The 14,439-nt window shown below is 53.2% G+C and overlaps 2 protein-coding genes across 5 annotated transcripts in view; one reads left to right on the plus strand and one right to left on the minus strand.

Moving 5' to 3' along the window:
- ABCA3 (ATP binding cassette subfamily A member 3) overlaps positions 1 to 6,231 on the plus strand; it is a 57,375-nt gene extending 51,144 nt beyond the window's left edge. For all 4 annotated transcript variants that reach the window (XM_077316855.1, XM_077316854.1, XM_077316856.1 and 1 more), the window contains one exon: positions 712 to 6,231. In XM_077316855.1, the coding sequence (XP_077172970.1) occupies positions 712 to 843 (132 nt within the window). In that variant the 3' untranslated portion in view covers positions 844 to 6,231. The remainder of the gene's footprint in view (positions 1 to 711) is intronic.
- A 482-nt stretch (positions 6,232 to 6,713) lies between these two features.
- On the minus strand, positions 6,714 to 14,409 carry MCRIP2 (MAPK regulated corepressor interacting protein 2). Its single transcript, XM_077316860.1, has 5 exons — positions 14,219 to 14,409; positions 13,998 to 14,088; positions 11,753 to 11,880; positions 10,435 to 10,536; positions 6,714 to 7,167 (listed from the first exon to the last, which is right to left on the minus strand). The coding sequence occupies exons 1-5, from the start codon at positions 14,268 to 14,270 to the stop codon at positions 7,097 to 7,099; spliced, it is 444 nt and encodes a 147-aa protein (XP_077172975.1). The 5' UTR covers positions 14,271 to 14,409; the 3' UTR covers positions 6,714 to 7,096.
- Between the last annotated feature and the right edge of the window lie 30 nt (positions 14,410 to 14,439).

Raw genomic sequence — 14,439 nt, forward strand, 5'->3', positions numbered from 1 at the left:
AATCAGATACGGTGGGGATCTTCTGGGACCTGGGATCTTCTGCCTGCCAAGCAGATGTTCTGCCACCGGGCCCTCCCACATGGGGAACCCCTGTTTTTAGTGGGGAGGTAATACTTCCTAAGGTGTTCCCTGACCCCTAGTTTTATGATCACCTCTGTGACGAAATAACCAATTTTAGCCTCTTTGCTCTAGCTCCGGGGCCCACCAAATATTTTTGGGAAATGGGCAGGGCCAGGTGTAGCTTTTGCTCCTGTTTGGCCACAGGGGACCTGATAGGTGATGCTTATTTTCCAAATTGCTGTGTTGGCACATTGCAGCACAAGGCATTGCACAGCGTGACTGAAAATCAGCTGTGGCAGCCATTTTGGGGCTGGCTCCGCCTCCTACGGGAACCATTTTGTGGTTGCGCCCCCCATACGGGGCCAGAATTCCAAAGCCCCTGGCCTAGTCACTTAGATTTTGTACTGAATTGCAGCGGTAAGCATTTTGTTTGCGCCTCTCCGAAACCGTTGATTGCCTCTAGGGAGTCATAGCCTCGTTAATGTAAACCGAGACGTGCGGAAGAAGCAAAAGGGCCTGGAATATTTAGTCAGTGGCTTCTTAATTTCTTTAAAACCAATGCTTGCCAGGGGGAAAGAGCACATTTCCTCTTCACACCAAACAGCAGCGTCTAACTGGGGCTCCTTTTTGTGTCTGTGGCCTAATTCCCAGGTGTTCGGGGCGCTGGAGAAAGCCAAAGAGAAGTACCACGTGGAGGATTATTCCGTCAGCCAAATCTCCTTGGAGCAAGTCTTCATGAGCTTCACCCGCTTCCAGCACTACACAGAAGATCGAGGGAAATGAGGCGGGGCTCGGGGGGGGGGCTGAGACCCCCGCCAGCTTCGCAGGACTGACCGGCTGCCTATATATATAGTATACATAGAGACAGTAATTTATATTATCAACCGTGTCTTCAACAATGCAGGAGGAAAGATGGACGTTCTCTCCGGGCGGCAGGGGCCAGGTAGGGGGAACCCCGCCGATCCCGGATCCGGAAGGAAGAGCGTGCATGGGGCGAATGCATTTTGCGCGCTAGGGGCACACGTCCGCATGCGAGAAGCGTGGGGATCGACAGCAAAGCAGCCGCCTCCCGAGGAGACCTGCGAATCCTACGAGCGCTCCCATTGCTTTGAAGCCATCGGGGAGGACGAGATTCCACCACCATGCAAAAAATTAACTCCTCGTCCTCCTCGGGGGGGCCTCGGTACTCGGCACCTCGTCCGCCGTCTATCCGTCCCTCCAGAATTCCCGCAGGATCCGTGTGGATATCTTTGACTCCTGCACACCTCTCTGTGGGGTTCTGACAACGCACACACACCTGGCCGTGTCTCTCGAGCAAGGAAATGTCTCTGTCCACGTCTCCATCCGTCCGAGCCTCGTCTTCTACCAGCCAACTCCTCCCCGTCTGCGAGAACCGAGTGGGTGTCCCGCTCTGAGCCTGGATCGGATCGAAGGCGTTTATTTTTAAGAGAAGGGCGTCTGTGTGTGGGAGGCATTGTTAGTTTCCGAAAACTATGGGGCCCAGCTCGGCACACGGGAATTGCAATAGGTACCTCTCCCGGGGAGAGTTGCCTGTGTCCGTCCTTGCCCTGTTGAGGGCCCTGATTTTGCACGGGGAAGCTCATATGCGCACAAACTCCATAGCCATTCCAAAGGTGTGGTGGAGAGGGGCATTGCTTTGTGGCCTCGGCTCCCGAAAGAGTCAGCCAGCCGGGAATTCTGCCGAGGATATTCCCAGCTGGTTCAAAGGCCAGCCTCTCTTTGTTCCGTCCGACGCTCCTGCTGGGCTTTAGGCCGTGAGCGGCTAAGCGAGAGGCGATTTCGGAATCCTATTAACCAATCACGGCTTGAATGTCAAGAAGCCTTCTGGAGCGAGGCGGACCCTTTGTCGGTGCAACAGACGGCTGCCACTTTGAAAGGGAACAATGGTCCGTCCGTCTCCTCCCTGCACTTCTCCCTGACCTGTCCAGAAAAGAGTTACAGATCGCACCAAATGTGTGCAAATCCAGGGCTTGAATCACATAGGGCAGAGGTGACCAAACTGTGCCTCTCCAGCTGTCCATGGACTACAATTACCAGCAGGGGCTCATGGTAATTGTAGTCCATGGACATCTGGAGAGCCACCGTTTGCCCCCCTGCCATAGGGATGCTCTGCCAGAGCTTGACCTGGAGACCACCCCTCTGGCTCAGAGTTGCCCTATAACAGGGAAATCTCACCACAAGGTGAGCAAAACAGGTTCTCCATCCATTTGCATGCACCCTCCCCCTTCCCAGCACAGACATACGATAGAACAGGTACAGCTAGCGAGGGAGGGAGGTGGTATCGTTCTCCTCCCCTCACCCCCCCCACGGTGGTTCTGTTTTGCCACTTTGGGGAATATTTTAAAAGAACCATCACGGGTGTTTTCTACCACCCCCGGCTAAGGCGACATCGTCTTTCAAGACTAACAGCGCACATGCTCAGAGACCGTGGGGTTTTTTTTTGCAGGAAAAGCCCATGGTATGGAAGGTCAAAGGGCACGAGCCAGGTTTTGTCCTGCCTCCAAAAAGGGAAATCTGGTGACTGGCTTCTTATAGGGCCCAAGTGACTCAACCTCCCCGTCTCGCCTTAGGTCCACGCCGTCTCCCCTCCAGCGGGCAATCCGCATGTGCGCGCCAGATTAGAACGGTGCTCCCCGAACCAATCTCCGTCCGCACCGAGCCCTATGAATGCTGCTAGGTAGAGCACCAAAACCGCCACGACAGAAATGTAAGTCGAAACCCAGCCCCGAATAAATGAGCTCGGAAATCCATAAAAAAACAAATCTATAATAATAATTATTATGATTATATATCAAGCCGTCCAGTGTGTCTCCCATTCATTGGCAGTTCTCATGACTCCTCGTTCGGGGGAGGCCGAATTGGGATTCTCCCTCCCCACCCCCGATGTGGTGTTATCGGCGGCGGCCCCCTTTCCCCGCACCTGCGGAAAACCAAGGGCCAAACCGTCCCACAAGTAACAACAAACCTTTTCATTGCTTTGCTTTCATTTCTTCTTTGACGCCCGAGGAATTTGATTTTCCTGCCAGCCACGAGCCCCAATTCCTGGTCCGTCCCCAGGTCCTTTGAGAGGTGATCCAGTAACCTACACGTTGGGAAATTTGGAGCAAAGTCTTGTGAGCCAACTGGCCCAGAGGACCTTCTGGTGCTCAAGGGACAGATTTCCGACTGCTCTGCATAATACAGCTGCCCCACACGGTCAGCCGGAGTAGGACGAATTTTACCAGGAAGCTGTAATTTGTGCCCATTGGCTGTATGTTGTTAGGGCTATTAATTTGAGCTGCTCTCAAAACAGAGTTTGATTCCTTTAGAATCAAGTGGGAAATGGCCATCAAGGCCATCTAGTCCAACCCCCTGCTCAATGCAGGATCAGCCTCAAGCATCTTCTAGGAGAAGGATCTGTCCAGCTGCTGTTTGAAGACCGCCAGTGAGGGGGAGCTCCCCACCTCCTTAGGCAGTCAATTCCATCGCTGGACTACTCTGACTGTGAAAATCTTTCCCCTGATATCTAACTGGTACTGTTCTACCTGTAGCTTAAGCCCGTTCCTGCGTGTCCTTTCCTCTGCTGCCAACAGGAACCTTTCCCTGCCCTCCTCTGAAGTGACAACCTTTCAAATACTTAAAGACACCAATTCTGTCCCTTCTCAACCTCCTCTTCTCCAGGCTGGACATTGCCAAGTCCCTCAGCCTTTCCTCCCCATCGCTCTTCTTTGCACCTTCTCTGTTTGGTGCACATCCTTTTTGAAGTGAGGCCTCCAGAACTGCACACAGGACCCTAGGTGGGGTCTGACCAATGCGGTATGCAGCCCAAGACATTCGGGTCCATACCTTTATTTTTGGTCTGTCCACTCCTCCAGCCCCCTGCTTCTGACTTAAGCAAGTACAGGAGCACCATGGCCAGTCTCCAGTCACTTTGGATAACAAAAGGGCCTCTTTCACCTCTTTTCTGCTCAGGCAGCTTTGGACTTGTCTCTGGCGGATTTAAACCTGGCTCTGCAGATGCCCGTGGACTGCAATTACCATGAGCCCCTGCCAGCAGCTGCTCATGGTTGTTGTAGTCCACGGACATCTGCAGAGCCTGCCTGAGTGGATTTTGTAAAAGGCGGACAATACAGTCGCCGACGTTACGCACATCCGATCCCCCTTCTTTCAGAGATCTGCCCTCCGAGTTCCAGAAGGATAAAAGGGGAGGAAGGAATCCAACGATCCCTCTTCTGCTTCTCCTTCCGTCTTAGTTTTTGGGTTTGGAAGGCGTTGTGTGGGGCTGTGTGGGGCAGCAGCCCAGCTTGAACTTCCCTGGGGATCCTCCAAGGTGCGCCCAAGAAGTAAAATGTACGTGTGGCTCTCAAAATCTGAACATGGCATAAACGCCCCGCCACTAACTCTGCGTGTTCCCAGAACTGCCCCCCAGCTTGCCCCTCGGCAACGTACCCCAGACCTCCCGAGATCTGTGTGTGTGTCTTTTCCGATGTCTAGACTGCCCTTGCAGTCCCATGTTCTTCCTGCTCTCATCTTCCACGTAGGGCAGGGGTAGTCAACCTGTGGTCCTCCAGATGTTCATGGACTACCATTCCCATGAGCCCCTGCCAGCAAGCGCTGGCAGGGGCTCATGGGAATGGTAGTCCATGAACATCTGGAGGACAACAGGTTGACTACCCCTGACGTAGGGGATCACCTACGGGGAAAGCCTAGAATGTACTGGGACCATGATGCAGAGTGCACGAATGGGACTTCTGTACCTGTTATAGGGGCACAAGTGACCCGATTTCCTGCGTGAGCCTTGTTGAAATGAAAAGATCCGCCGCTACCGAAATCCACAGGTGACGGTGGCCGTTTCGGCTCGGGGCGTGGTAGGCTATCCTTCTGGGTCGGGCTGAGGGCCGAGTTGAACGTTTGAAGGTGAGCACCTTTGGGTGCTGAGTGACCAGCCCAAGGTCACCCAGCTGACTGCATGTGGAAGAGGTGAGTCTTCCCGCTCCTCCTCCACACGCAGCCAGCTTGGGCCAGTCACAGTCCTGATAGAGCTGTTCTCACAGAGCTCTCTCGGGCTCTCCTACCTCACAGGGTGTTTGTCATGGGGAGAAGAGGGGAAGGTGATGTAAGCCGCTTTTGAGACTCCTCTGGGTAGTGAAAAGTGGGGTATAAACACCAAATCTGGGGAACCAAAACCAGCTCTCGAGATCAGAGGCCACCAAGCCGACTCACCCGTAGCTTGTCCCAGGTGGGGTCTCTGTTGTGCAGAAAATTAGAGGAATTAATTTGGAGGGTCACCTTTGCAGAGGAAAGGGCAATGCAAGTGTCATGGATGAGTTTGCAAGACCTTCCTTTGGCTTCCTCCCCTCATCCTGTTGCCATGAGCACCCCGGGACCTGTTTGAACGTTGCACCTGTGGATTGACCGTACAGGTTTTTTAAACATCGGTTCGGCAGCCGCTGCCCCCCCAGCACAAAACCTTCCACTGTGTCTTCAGAACAGCCGTGACAACCGTTTTGAGGGTGCTCCTACCCCACAGCGTCAGAATTCCCAATCTGCCCGCAGGCTCAAAGAGATTTGGCACCCCTGCCTTAGACCGTGACCCCAAATCCATTCTGGACTCCCGGGCAAACCAAGTCCTCGGTATGTCCTGAGAAGTGTGAGGTGGTGTCCTTTTGAATTTGGGGTTTTTTTTGGGGGGGGGAGGTTTTTGCGCTGCATGGCTTACCCTGCAGACATCATCCCCTTGCACAAGCCTCTTCAGGTTCACACGGTATGTGCATGTGTATGAATCCAGGTTGCGCTCTTGAGATTTCTCCAGCCCGTTCATGCCCCAGTCATGTCCGTGTGACGTCCGGTGGACCAGTAACCACGAGCGAATCGAGCCACGAAACAACCCTAGTGACAATTTTCCATTAAAGATTGTACCATTGACAATGTCCCACGACGGAGATCTCTTCTTTCATGTTTGTTTGTTGGTTTTTTTGTTCTGGCATGTGAGCATCTCTGCACATGAGACTGGATTGGGAAGATAACAGGTCATGTTCAGAGGGGCTAGTCAGAAATGTGTGTGTGTGTGTGCTATCTGCTCTTTGACGGCTCGTGTCCTGCAGTCAGCTACAGTGGTGACATCCCCCCCCCACCCTCCACAATCTCCTAAATAAAAAACGATTTTCAGAAGGGTGAATTGCGTGCCTTTTTGTAACGGTCTGCTGGTCAGTTATCCACAGAGATGCCTGTATCGTATCAGGACGGTGCAAATGGCAAAGACACCGAGGCCGTGCTTGTGTTTGTGGGAAATGGCATGGTGGGAGAAAAAGCCACAGCGTGCGATAAGGTCGGCCAGCTCTGGGGATAAAGGATCGGTCAACTAAGTGTTCAAATTTAAACTGAAAAGCTCTGGGTTTCGCTTTCGGATGGGACTCCATGGATGAAGGCACGATGCATTCCTGAAGAACTGAACGCAGAATTTGACTTCGTTCCCTGGCTAAAGCATGAACCAAAAAACGTGTGCTAAAGCATGAACCAAAAACCACCACTACGACGGTTCCTCCTCCCCAGCCTAGACCCTGCTCTTGACTTACCGACCGAGCAATCTGTTTTCCCAGGAATGGGCGTCCTTGGCCCGTTCCCAGCAATAACTCCGCACAGACCTTGTCATACGTTCTGCTGGCGTCACCATCAGCGCCTTTATTCTGAACAAGGCCCTGGCTACAGAGCACACTGCAGGCTTGCTGTAGGGGGCCAGCCCATAGCAAGAGAACAACAGGGGTCGACGGCCCCTCCCCGGGTCCCCTGCCGCCTCGCCACGGCACTTCCAGGATTTGTAGTCTCTGGGATTCGTCCTTGCGCAAAACCCAGCGCTGGAGTGGCGCGGCTGGGCAGAGTCTGGTCTCGTTCCTGCCCCTCGCCGTGGGTCCCAGGGGGCTGTCGTGGTCCGAACGTTGCTCATTCTCTCTCCACCCGGGCGGGGCAGGCCTTCGGGGGGCGCACGTTAAATTTTAGCCTTTTAATTAAAAAATCGTTCTACCACACACGCCCTGCATTAAGAGCCATTCTTGATTTTGGCCAAGAATTGCTGTGCCCACCAGTCTTCGAGATCTATTGGCACAAAATCTGAAAGAGAAAAGGGGGGGGGGAGGAATAACATGAGAGGGTCTCGGGATTTTATACAGGACCGGTCCCTTTTCGGCTCTGGAAAGGACGATATACAACAGATACAGCAATCTCAATGATGTATTTATCCACTAAATCAACCACACCTGTTTGCAGCATCCAAATGCAAGCTGCAACTTTGAATCTCACAAAATCCCCCTAAAATGGGGGGCACGGGGCTGCAAAACCTTGCAGTTTCAATGTCGGTATTACCATTTCAAAACTTTCTTTCCCAACATGCATTTCCACTTTGTCCTTAGCCATATTGTTATCAAGGCACTGTAGCTTGATGCCTACAGCTGTTTTCCCACTGCCGGGAGAGAAGGGGGTCACTTCTAGTCCCCACCCCAAATTTAGGGGTGAGCCGTGAGCCTAGGGCAGGGGTAGTCAACCTGTGGTGCTCCAGATGTCCATGGACCACAATTCCCATGAGCCCCTGCTGGCAGGGGCTCATGGGAATTGTAGTCCATGGACATCTGGAGCACGACAGGTTGACTACCCCTGAGCTAGGGAACATGGAGAGGCAGGTAGCAAATAATAATAATAATAATAATAATAATAATAATAATAATAATAATAATAATAATAATAAAATAGAAATATCCCTTTCAGTGAACTCTGCTCACGGTTCTTGCGGAAGGCCCTCCCGGCAGCCATTATGGGGGCATTGCCCAGTGAGGCCTCTGACAGGAAGGGGCGAGGCCTAGGCCGGCCATGAGCCTGGGCCTTGAGTAGAGGCTCCCACCGCCCGCCAAGCACCAAGGGGGGAGGCTCGGTGGGCTTCCTGGCCGCCATTTTACCTCATTTTACCACCATTTTTTTTGTTAACTTCGGCTTTTTGGAAGACGAGAGCATTTGTGGGCAGGGAAATTGGTGCTTTTTGGAAGGGAAGGCCGGCTGAGGAAATGGAGGGAAAGAAGCTAGGTTTGAATGGTGAGGTAAAATGTTCCTTAGATGATTAAAACTGAATAAAACAGCCCTTTATTTTTCATTTTTTGACCACTGTCTAAGACAGGGGAGGCCCAAGGACTACAATAACCATGAGCCCCTGCCGGCATGCTGGAGAGCCACGGTTTGGCCACCCCTGATCTAGGAGCAGGAATTTCTTCCCAAAACAGCACAGTTGTAGTTTGTTTTGGGTTTTTCTTTTTTGTTGAGCTATGGAGAGTCACTGTGTAAAATCTTTTTTATTATTATTATCTACGGTATATTCAATATTTGTAAACACTGAGGCTTAGGGAAGAAAATGCTGATACTTCATCTAGTTCTGTAGGTGGATTATGCACCAGGAAATTTATTTATGTATTTGTTTGTTTACTTATTTATCTATTTATTTCCCGCCACTCCCCAAAGGCTCGTGGCGGGTTACAAATGTATAAATTATAATCAATGTTTATGAAAAATATCAAGCAAGCGATACAGAATAATCATAATTCTATTTTCAGCCTGGCCATCCAGGGAAGCTTCAGTACGAGTTACAAAGTGACCCATAAAATAACCAACGTACAGCGGCTCAACACCTCCCATACGTAGCCACTTACGTCAAAATAAAGAAAAAATAAACTTTAACTCCCTGTTTTCCATTTGAGGGTTACACATTGAAAGGAAGCTCCGTGATATTATTTGTGAACTGGTTAAAAGTGGCTATTTAATTTTTATACAAGCTGCTTTGGGCCCCGTTCTCAGGAGAAAAGTGGGCTAAAAATTATTTCCAGTAACTTGGGTAGGTTATTGATCCACTTTTTCAAGTTAGAGCATGACCAGAAAGTTAAGAAAGGCTCCTGATCTGGATATGAGGGTAAATGTTTAATGGTTTAGCAACCTGGTTATAGCAGCCTTGAATTAAAAGAAAAAAAAAACATTTGTGTAGACATGGAGCTCTATGCTGCACCTCATATTTTAGGAAGACAATAAGGTTTTAAAATAGCCTGTAGTTTCTTTCTGGCTGGTCTACAGTTATAGAATGCCAACTGATTCAGATAGTAGAAAAATATAATTCCAAGTATTTTGCAATCCCGGTTTCAGGGTTTGGGGAGGGACTTCATCAATGGGGTATAAACTGGAAAGTTTACCAGCTTGGTGCACTGGTTAGGAGTACAGACTTCTAATCTGGGTTTGATTCCCCATTCCTGCCCCACATGCAACCAACTGGGTGACCTTGAGCTAGTCACAGCACTGATAAAGCTGTTCTGTCCAAGCAGTAATATCAGGGCTCTCTCAGACTCACCTCCCTCACAGGGTGTCTGTTGTGGGGAGAGGAAAGGGAAGGTGACTATAAGCCACTTTGAAACTCCTTCGGGTAGAGAAAAGTGGCATATAAGTACCAACTCTTCTTTTTCTTCCAGTGGCCACTTTCTCCAGGTGAACTGATCTCTGTTGCATGAAAGAACACCACCAACTTCTCTTAGACTGGACCCTGGGACTCCTACACACCAAGAAAATATTCCTAGGGAATATTTCTCCTTTCCGTGGCTTCCATGAAGCTGTCATTTGTGAATTTCTTTTTGGGCATGACTCTATACCAGTGGGACCTGCCTCCCAGTTAAATCCAGCCCAGCAGAGTAATTACTTAGAAACAGAATAAGGATTTCTTTTTCCCAGCTAGTGGGGCAGAAGGCTTTTTCTCTGTTATGACTTAATTGCCGTGTATTAACAGTTGGAAGGAGGAGAACCTGATTCCTGCTATTCAGGAGTACCAGAGGAGTTCCCTACGGCCTCCAGTTCGGGGGACCTCTGCGGGGAGAGAAAAGAGTTTTTTCTTGCTCCAGCAGCTCTTCCACTATCAGCTCTTTCAAGGCACCATTTCTGACCACAAATCTACGGCCGCTCCCATTTCACCTTCCACTCCCCTCAGCTGGCTAATAAGGCCTACTTTCTCTTTTCCTCCCTTTCCTGAATGGGTGTTCTCTGCCAGCCTTCCTTCCACAGCCCGTTGTATAACATGAGAGCCAGAAGACTGAATACTGAACTGCCCAACAAGAGGGATGCCAGCCTCCAGGGGGGACCTGGGGATCCCCTGGAATCCAAACTAAGGAGATCAGTTCCCTTGCAGAAAATGGCTGCTTTGAAGGGAGGAGTCCACAGCAATATCCTCCAATGATGTCCCTCCTCGACCTAAATCCCGCCCCTCCTGGCTCCACCCCCACAGTCTTCAGGTATTTCCCAGGTATGGGAATCCCTGGAGTAGACAGAGAAGGACATATAGCCACTTCATACATTCATACTGACCTTTTTGTTCAGGGACAGGCGTTTTCTCTGCATACTGTACGGGCCCGGATCCATTCTCTCCTGGCTGACTGTTGTACAGCTGCTGCTCTACCTGCTGCCAGGCTGGAGGAGGGAAAAGAGAAGAAAAAGGTGGGGAAGACCTCTGGAGATTCATTTCCTTGGACCACACGCTCCGTTTACATCCGTGTCTTAAGGTACGTGTGGGGGCAGCGAGAAAGGATCCCCCAGGCCTACACGGGTGTGTGTGGGTATGGTTGTTGCCCCAATGGAGGGGCAGGAGGCCTTCCCTAGAAAGATTTGGCAGCTCCTTTGCCCAGAAAGGCAAAGGTTGGATACACACTTTTCTTGGATGCTTTAGGATGTTTAGGGCTAATCCTGCGTTGAGCAGGGGGTTGGACTAGATGGCCTGTATGGCCCCTTCCAACTCTATGATTCTATGAAAGGATCCCGAATCCCTGTTTAAAACTGGCATGGTCCCCTTCTCCCTGCAGCTCTTCCACTAGGCTTCTGTTGACTTTTTCTCTGTTGAAACCTCCGTCCGTAGTCAATTTGGTAACCCATGGCAGCTTTCCCCATCCATGGCGCTGCTTGATCAGGGTGTGGGGTGGAGGAGAATGGAGATGAAACTTGCCTGGCTAGTTGTTTAAAGCAATACGTTTAGAAGAGGAGATTTTGGCTGGCCTGACATCTCTCTCTCTCTGCATCAGGGCCTCTTTTGCCGTGCAATCGTAGCACCGTTAAACCCTTTTAAGTCCACGGCAATCAGATTGCCTCTTGACTAAATTATGGAAGGGGGGGCCATGCTTCGCCCAGGATTAAGGTTTCCTGTTCTGCCCCCAATAATCTATCTCAGTTTTATCTAGCAGCTCAGGACACTGGACATTGTTCTTGGCCCACACCGAGCAACCTACGACAACCCTTAGGGGTAGGCTAGGCAGAAAGCACATGACTAGTTTGAGGTCAGCCAGCAAGCTGCCCTGGCAGAGTGCGGATTTGAACTCAGGTCTCCCAGACCCTACTTTTCTCAACTTTTTTGCCACTGAGAAACCCCTGAAACATTTTTTATGCTTTGAGAAATTCCAGAAGTGGTGTGATCGTGCAGAATATGGTTGGGAAGCACAGCTGGGTTTTTTAAACTATTTTAAAAAATAGACAATTCGTAACCCATTGGTGAAACCCTTCCAGGGCCATCAGGAAACCCCAGTTTCCAAAACCCTGGTTGAGAAATCCTGCCCTTATCTCGTCTCCTTACGCAGTCTGGAGGGTGGGGGGTGGGAGAAGATGGGCTACACCAATTATGTCCGGTAGCTTTTCTTACTTTCATACACAAACCGGACGTTCTCTTCGTGGGCCTGCGTGTAGCTTTCTTCTGCAGCTCCCGTTTGCTGGGGCATGAGCAGAGGTCTCTTGCCGTTCACCCGGTTGAACACGAGCTTGGGAGCTGGGCTGCCAAGAAAGCCAGAGGTGAAAAGAAGTTAATAATAAATCCCCCCTCCAGCCCCCTGCAGACAGGCCTTGTCCTGGCCTGGGAGATCCAGCGGCCACTCAGGCTTCCCCTGTCAGGTTTCCCAGGAGAAGCTGTTTTTTTATACCTCACTTTTCACAACCTGGAGGCATTGCAAAGTGGCTGAAAGATCCCTTTCCCCACCACAAACACCCTGGGAGGTAGGCGGGGCTGAGAGAAATCAAAGAGAACTGCTCTGCAAGAACAGCCCTAACAGGACTGCGACTAGCCCGAGCTGGGAAGTGTTCAGAGAAAGGTGACAAGGACGGTTGAAGGCTTGGATCTACACCCTACGAGGGGAGGTTGAGAGAGTTGGGGGTATGGGCAGCCCAGAGAAGAGGCGGGCAAGGGGGGATGTGAATAGCTGTGTTGAACTACCTCAAAAGTAGACATGTCCAAAAGGTTCACTGTAGCTTTAGAGACAAGAACTAGGAGCCACGGGTTCAAATTACGGGAATGGAGGGCTCACTGAAATATCAGAAAGCATTTTCTGGCGGTGAGGGCCGTTCATAGATGGAATAGGCTACCTCGGAGGGAGGTTGAGTCTCCGCTGGAAGCTTTTAGGAGATTGGATGGGCGCCTGCCAGGAGTGTGGGAGTTTCAAATCCCAGAGAAGATGGGGGGCTGGACCAGATGCCCCCGGTGGTCTCTTCCAGCTCTGCAATTGTGACCTAAAAGTTTATCAACCCAGCCTCCACTGTCCACAGAACGGCCTGCTTTGGCGGTCTCTGTTTTGCGGTTACAGCAACCTTGGCCGATAAGGGAGGCTCCACCAGGCCAAGGGAGCTGTGTGGTCGAGTGGGGAATTGAACCTGGGGATCTGAGGCCCTTTAGGAGCAATGGAAAGGTTAGTAGGGTCAAACCCTAGTGTAAGAGGGCAAGAAGCACTGTGCCACCTCACCAGAGCCAGTGTTGGGGTCAAGAAGTGGTTAAGAGCATCGGCCTCCAATCTGGAGAGCTGGACTCGCTTCCCTGCTCCTTCTCCACATGCAGCCAGCCTGGTGACCTTGGCCCAGTCCCAGTTCTCTCAGGGCTCTCTGCGCCTCACCAGTTGCCTGTTGCAGGCAGACAGGGAGTAAGCCACAGGAGGCCAGCTGGGTGACCTTGGGCCGGTCCCAGTTCTCTCAAAGCTGTCTCCACCTCACCAGGTGCCAGTTGTGGGCAGACAGGGAGTAAGCCACGGGAGGCCTGCAAGGTGACCTTGGGCTAACCACAGTTCTCTCCGAGCTCTCTCAAAGGGCATTTGTTGTGGAATGAAGGGAAGGTGGATATCAGCTGCTTTGAGACTCCTTCGGATAGTGACAAGCGAGGTCCAAACCCCTCTCCTGAAATTATAATTTCTTGCTCATCGGTCTGCTGCCACCGGGCGCCCAAGCAACGCAAGGAAGGGAACCTGCTTTTGCAGGGAGGGCAGCACAGTGACAGCCCCCCCCCCCCACTACAGAGCGGGGTGGGAGGTCGCTCCGAAGCAGACCCCCCAAGCCTCATTCCGGGAAGCCCGCGGCGGAGGGCCAAGCCGGGGCCCGGAAGGGAGCGCAGAAGGCGCCGCCACGGCGGACTCCCAACCGCGGCTGGCTCTTCCGGCGCCCCTCGCCAAGGGCAACGCGAAGGAGGCGAGCAGCCGCCGCGGGTGGCCGGGGATGGGGGCGTCCTGGCAGGCGCCCCGGGCACGGGGATGCGCTGGGCACGGCGGAGAGGGCGCCGGGGACACCCCCTCCCTCCTTCCTCCTCCCGAGGAGCACGTGCGCCCACCCGCCCACCCAGCCAGCCCGCAGCCGAGCGGCAGATCCGCCCCCTCCGGAGCGGCAAGGACACCCCCGGCGGTCACCTTTGCTCAAGGTCACCCGCCGCTTCCCGGCCTCCTGCGACGAGGGCTGCGCGCAGACCCTTCCCCGGACGCGTCCCGCCGCCGCCGCCGGCCCCACGTGGCGCACAAGGTCACCGCCCGGCGTCCGCCGCCCGCTGCCGCCCCCTGGGCCGGGGATCGGGACGGGCGCGCCCACCCCCTTGCACCCAGCCGCCTGCCCCCCTGCCTTGCCTTGCCTTGCGGTGCGCTCACCTGGGCGGCGTCCAGGCGTTGGGCTGCTGCGGCTGCGGCCGGCGCGGGCCTTTGGGGTCGCCCCCCTTGCTGTCCACCTGCTGCGTGGGCCCTGCGGGGAGAGGCGCGCGCGCTCAGCCGGGGACCCCTCTCCCCTGGCGCTGGGATGGCCCGGGTTGGGGGTCGGGAGCCCTCCCTCCCTGCCTGCCCGGGAGCCCTCCCTGCCCGCCCGGGAGCCTCACCCGTGCGCCTCTGGGTGGCGATCCTGCTGGGGCCCCGCGTGACGGTGTACATCCCGGCGCCCGGCTCAGCGCGGCTCCCCAGGGACCCCCCGCCGCCGCATGCCCTGTCCTGCCCGGCCCGGCGCTGCTGTCCCTTCCTCCGGCGGCCGCCCAGCCAGGCCAGGCCTCCTCCCCGCCCCTCCGCTCTTAAAGGCGCGCCTCTTACGCAACCCGCGGGACTG

Source organism: Paroedura picta, chromosome 17 (genome assembly GCF_049243985.1).
Source record: "Paroedura picta isolate Pp20150507F chromosome 17, Ppicta_v3.0, whole genome shotgun sequence".
NCBI classification, from domain to species: domain Eukaryota; kingdom Metazoa; phylum Chordata; class Lepidosauria; order Squamata; family Gekkonidae; genus Paroedura; species Paroedura picta.